At 40.5% G+C, this 6,482-nt stretch overlaps 1 protein-coding gene across 1 annotated transcript in view; it reads right to left on the bottom strand.

Annotated features, from left to right (window-relative positions):
• Positions 1 to 133, bottom strand: part of DENND6A (DENN/MADD domain containing 6A) — a 20,617-nt gene extending 20,484 nt beyond the window's left edge. The window contains exon 1 of the mRNA XM_009996680.1: positions 14 to 133. Within this exon, the coding sequence (XP_009994982.1) occupies positions 14 to 133 (120 nt within the window). The remainder of the gene's footprint in view (positions 1 to 13) is intronic.
• Between the last annotated feature and the right edge of the window lie 6,349 nt (positions 134 to 6,482).

Below are 6,482 nucleotides of genomic sequence, written 5' to 3'. Positions count from 1 at the left end.
CTGGCTGGGGCACGGGCGGGTACTGTCCTTTCCCTCGGGAGATGGCGGTGGGTAACTTTGCCCCCAGGGGCGGGTTATCCATCTCCGCTGGTGCTTCGGGAGGGTGCGTGTGCGTGACTTCTGCAAGCGGCATCCTGCGGGCAAAGAGCCTTTCCCGTTTGCCGTGTCGCTGAAATGAGCATCTGGGCAGAGGTTATCGCTTCATTAATTGGCACGTCTGCCCCATGTCCTGCCCAACGCTGAGCATCGGTCAGATGGAAATATCCCACGGGCTGACGGGCAAATTTACCCCGGACTGCACAGGGAATTGGAATGATCTAAACGAAAGCATCCTAATCTCTTAAAACCTATCTTAGTGCCTCAGCCAAAACCAACCTCTTTATTTAATAATGTAAGAGCTTTCAAATACTCTCTTAGCACAGCCCAGGGCCCATGAATATTTCAGCAGTTTTTTTTTTTCGGGGAGTTAAAAGTGCTAAACAGTTACTTTATTAAACAATCAGCACTGCTCCCCTCCTGGCCTGTAACTTCTGTTTAGTTAATCACACCAGGCTTCTGCTTGACTGCTACCAGAACAGCTTCAACTGCAGCAGATGCAGACAGGCTGGTTGCCTGAATTACTACATGCCTGTTCTTCCCAGTAGCAGTTGTAAATATTAAACCCAAGATACCACAGCTATACATACCTAATAGAAAATCTGCAACTCTAGATGCACTGATTCCTTAAGACCCATTAACAACATTTGTTTATCTGTCAAAACCAAACTGCTAGAAATGAGTGTGCTTTGATCATTATAGTAATTTCCTAGACAAAGGAGGAACAAGCATATAATTCAGACAAAATTATAATACACAAAATTATCATTGTAATAATTTAAGATCTAGCAGCCTTTGGTTATCATAAGACATTAGTGGCAAGGTGAACTTGAGATATAAACCAAGATATGGGGTTATGCAGTGTGCAACATGAGTTGTTGCAGGCTCTCAGCACAGGAAGGCTCTCACTGTCTCTAGCTGCTTCAGGTATCTTTAAAACGATGCCACGTAAGACTCACAAACTTCCAACAGTAAATGCCTGACTTCTGTAAAACATTACCATCTAAAATAAAACATGACTAAGATTTAGCTTCATCAGGTTAAGCTCAGAAAAATGATTGTGCAGTCATGTTTCTTTTGCAGTTTCCATTTAAGCGCTAAAACAGGGCCTGGCAAAAAGCTTTTATTACTTGGTTTAAGAAAAGATATCTCACAGCTTCTTACAAGTCTTCCCTTGTTTACATTTTTATACTTTCCCTTATTTACATTCTTGCTATCATGGGAAGAACAAAATTTTGGCTATTGATGATAATGCATTCCCTTCTAGTTTTTGCTGGCCTCTACCTGTAAGTTTTCATGTGAATAACAAGTATAAATACATTCAAGTAAAATAAGATGAGTAAAGTACTTAAGACTTATACTCTCTGCTTATTTTGTTAAGCAAATAATAAACAATAACTTATTTCCACTTGATGCTTAACAGAAGTAATCTTTTAGCAGGATGAAATTTAAAAAGTAGAGACACCATCTTTGAGAAATAAGTAACTAAAAAAAGGGGATTCTCACCTAGTAGAAATAATCCTAATCACTAACGAAAGAAATTCAGGAAGATTCACCTATTCACCTATTAATATCAAATACATGAGTTTCCTCGGTTGACAAAGGATGTCAATTGTTTAAGAATAAAAATACTTCTGCGTGTATTTTAAAATTGTAAGATATAGAAAAACGGAGGCTGCTTTCTCTTTCAAGGAGCATATCAGTGCAGGACAAAATACAGACTTTACAGCTGGGAATCTTTTCACTGAAAATGCTTTTTTCCTAATTGCAGTACAGTCTCATGGAACAGTAGGGCTCTGCATACGGAATTTGCCCTTACAGAGCTCTATGAACATCATCTTAATTTTGCAGAAAGAGACCAATCTGTCCATATAAATATTTGGCAGGGTCTGACATGAGTATCTTCTAGTAAAAACATCCCCTGTGATCTCAGATGCTGGAACAGTAACAAGTATAGGCCAGCACAGAACAGCCAGATTCTGCAGTGCCAAAACCGTTCAGCATTTGAGCCTATCTTGCTTTCTTCCATCCTCTATCTCTCTCCTACAGCTGCCATCTCTGCTGTTCTATCCCACCTCTCTCAGCAGGATGCTTTCTATCAGGTAGCAGCAAATGCTGTGTTGGCTGCTGGCTGGCCAATTTCCATCAGCTTCAGTAGGGAGCGACTGTGCAGACCGTTCATATACACTGAATAACACCAAATAATTGGATAAACATCTTCTTCTCATCTCACCTTTCCCCCCTCTGCCCCCTGCCTTGAGATTTCAATTTGAAGCAATACTTCATTTGTATCTGAAAATTAGATCTGGTGTAACAGATACCTTTATTTTAAACAAACAATCAAACAACATAAATGTCATACTTATTTTCTGACAGCCAAAGAAATCGTTAAACATTTCAAAAAGTCAGTCTCATATTAATAGAAAAGCAACTAATATCTGGCTAAACTATGACTATGTTCTGGTAAAATGAAAAAGCAATGAAAATGCCAGATACACCAATGTACCTAATTTCATTAGAAACTAAGAAACATTGTATGTAAAATTAGTTATATATTATGCTGTAGTAAGAGCACACATTTTATGCTATAATTATTAATACATACCATATATTTATATTACCAACACATTATGCAATGTATACATAAATAGGATAGAGTATATATAATATATAATTGTATAAATATGCATGTATTTAATATATAAAGACTACATTCTGTGTATGCTTGCTATGTATACTACACTGATACAATTTTCTGATATGTTAGAAAGACACTCATTTGTATAGTGCGTACAAGTATCTTTTAATAAGCTTAATGCAAACTAGGAATAGGAACAGGGAATAAAAATATGGTAAATGGAGAATCTAGCTGACAAAAGAGGATTAAACCAGCTGAGTTGTTTATTCTTTCAAAATTAATGTTGAAAGATAATGCAATTGTTCTTGATATAACTGGAGTGTCAAAAGATCAAGAATGGAAAAGAAGTCTGAAACAACAGTAGTGCTACAATAACAAACTTTCAATAAATCCAGGCTAATAATTTGCATAAATTTTCTAATAATTGGAGAAATAAGGTTTTGAATGAAATTTTTCAACAAGAATAGTGGAGAGTATAAAGTCCTAGTAAGTGCTGAGTAACTTAATGAGCTTATAAAAAGGACTTTGTGTGATCACTGCCACAAGCAGCAAAGTTTGTAATTAAAACTGAAACGTAAATCAGCTTTTTGATGTATTACAGACTTTGTGTTATGATCTTTCTTAATCTAGGATAATCTGGTTCTTTCTCAATGCCATCATGAAAACAGCAAATAACCTCTTAGAAAATATTTGTTGTTTTCTGGTAATGATCACCATTCTGAGGACATGATCTTGCTCCATTTATTTTCTCATGATACACCAGCATGGAGAGAAACACACTACTAGAGAACACATTTGTAGAATGGGTATGTATTCAGCAGCTCCTGAAACAAACAGGTATCAAAAAATTCCAACTGGATTGTTGTTGTCTTGACATGCATTGCAACCACACTATTTACGCCTGTGACTCTCCAGCAACAGGCGCTATCACGCAGACACAGAATATCATGAATTTTATCAAGAACTGCAGCCAGAATATTTCAACAAGTTGTAGGATCATCACAATAATCTTGCCATTCCTTGCTTAGCTTACTCTGTGAGACCACTTCTCCTACTTAAGAAAAAAGGTTACATTTTTAGTCACAGCATCTCCAAAGCAACTATAGATCAGCAAATACTGGTCTAAGCTAGTTAGTCTGACATACCATGCAGCTCATCCTCCCTCCAGTCCTACAGTGGACATGAAGAAACTGCTGTGCACTACATTTCTGTAGTGTTAACATTAAAATTAACACAACTATAGCTCCAGAAAAATGAACCTAGTGCTCTGAAATAATTCCTTAGTTTTTGACAGTTCAGTGTGATTCTGAATGTATCAGAAGGTAGTTCTGAGGCAAGTTTGTTTTGCAAAAGATACAACACTAGTGTATAAGTAACAGTTCAAACTTTGCTATATGATTCCATATTGCTTATGTAGCAGTAAATGCCTTTACAGACTGTCATATTTCAAAATTCAGTATGCTTAAAGAAGTGCAATTATACATAGAAGTTGTTGTATTATCAAAATTCAATGAGCAACTGACTTAGTAAATTGCTGATTAGTGAGTTTCAGATGAGAACTCAGTAGAAAACTGCATCTCCTACTTTCTTCTTACCTTTTTATTCTGGCTTTATTATCAGTTTGCATCTTAATTTGCATTCTAGAAACTTCAGCTTTTGCTATGTTGTATGCCTCATTAATTCCAAACGCAGCAATCTCTTTGGAGTCTCCATCTCCCACTGAGCAACTGGTTCCCAACAACTCCCCACTGACAATCTGAGGTATATTATTAATATTTTGGTAACCTTTTGGATCACCATTCCACAATACTCAGAAATTTGGCACCGAGTTCCCTAGAAAGATGCTTCTTCTCTGGTCAGTTACAGTTACCTTAGAATTCCCAACAAACTTCCTTCAGCAGAAGTTCTTATTTTTCATCAAGTCATTAAGACCACAGAATCTCTGCTGTATTTCATAATCCGGACTCAGAAATCAGTTCATTAGAGGACAGATGTGACAGTCACCTCCCTTCCATTTCCCTTACCCAAGATGGCTGCAGAGCGGGCTGTTTCTGCCCTCAGCTATGATGGCTATCAGCAAACCGCTATGACTTCCTGCCAGGAAAAAGGATGGCCACCACTGTGGCATCTTGCTGCCCTTACCTAACATGGCTGCCAAAGCTCACTGCCTCTGGCGGTTGTCTGGCAGACAGGGGTTCACAGAAATGAGCTCACATGTCCTCCTCACTGCTGCTGAACACAGTACAGCAGCTGAGCACTTTATACTGAACTCTCTTAATTCACCTGCTGTTTTCCACAGTTCTAAGGTGGACCTAATAAAATGCCCATACAACAATTGTACCCATATTTCAGAATGCAACCACTTTCTGTATTTTTAACTTAGTCTATGAGTCCACCCTGTAACTTTTTTAACTTTTCAGCTCACCAGGCAATTTGAAATAGGAGTAAAAAACGTCTGAGAGACAACTAAACCCATCCAGCTTCTCTGAAAGCTGGGACTCCAACAGAAAAGGAAGGCTCAAATTAATGCCCTTGCTGAAAAGTAGGTAGAACATGTTGTTACATGAGCCACTTGGCAGCACCAAAAGGTATCAGAAAGACAGCTGGCACGTACCATTGCTTCCCCATGGGACTGACAAAATGGGATTTCTCCCTGGGACAGAGAAGGGTTCAGGGTAACATCATATGGCAGTGGCTTACAGTTTAAAGGACATTGATAGCTAGGGTATCAGTTTGTTCTGCTGGTCACAGAAGAACTTTGGAAAGATAATGTACAGACAATACAATATTAAAACTGTTAGAATATCAATAACAATATCTAAAAATTATAAATACACTGAATCACTGGAACAGAAGAAAACTAGGCTGTGCTGAATCACACCCCCTTCAAAATGATAGTGCAGTCAAAAAAAAAGGAAAAAACAATCAAGACAAAGCTTTTATTGTACTGTAAGTAGTATCACAGCAGCCATCCATCATTCCCTTGTACACTGCACTGCCTTACCTCAGTTGCTGCTTATTTCCCTCATATATTGCCGGCTCAGCTGCCTGGCCCAGCTCCACTTCTTCCACTTCTCTTTTCAATGGCTGCCTGGCCTTTCTGGCATCAGAGAACCCTCCCATATCCCTAATCCTGCCACCTTGTCACGGGGTAATTATAGTGCTGGCACAACTCCAACATCTACCGCATCAAACAATCCGCACTTGCTTTATAGGGAATGACAAAAATTAATTCGGATTGGATAGACGTGTTTGGCACTAGCCTCCTGTGTGACCTTGAGAAAAGGAACAACCTTCCCCTGGATCCTAGAAAACAGGGATAAACATGAGCTCGGATGATGCTCCAAGACCTGCCGGGGGAGGGGGAGCGGGGGGGCAGTGACCCCAGGGCGGCAGGACGCGTTCCGCCCCCCCCCGGGCACCTCAAGCGACACTGCGGCTGCCAAGTCTTTCAGCCTGCGATAACGAAGCGACACGAAGAGCAGGGGGAAAGCAAGAGGATGTTGGGGAGGCTCCTGCAGGCCCCCAGCAAAGCTCTGTTTGTAACATGTGAGCCCAGCTCCTCAGCGCGGCTACTGCACAGCAGCCGAGCTCCGCTCGCTCTTCCCTCCCTCCCCCGCCAGGGCACAGCTGAGGAGAAGAGGGGAGTGGGAAGAGACGGGTCCCGGGGCTCACTCACCTCAGACCTGCCCCCGCTCCCACCTGCTAACGCGTCCCAGCCGCGCCCTCCGCACCAGCCCCGCACCCC

This window comes from Chaetura pelagica, unplaced genomic scaffold (genome assembly GCF_000747805.2).
Source record: "Chaetura pelagica isolate M959 unplaced genomic scaffold, ChaPel_1.0 scaffold914, whole genome shotgun sequence".
Taxonomy (NCBI): domain Eukaryota; kingdom Metazoa; phylum Chordata; class Aves; order Apodiformes; family Apodidae; genus Chaetura; species Chaetura pelagica.
Note: the sequence above shows the minus strand (reverse complement) of the source record. Positions and strands in the feature narration are given on the sequence as shown.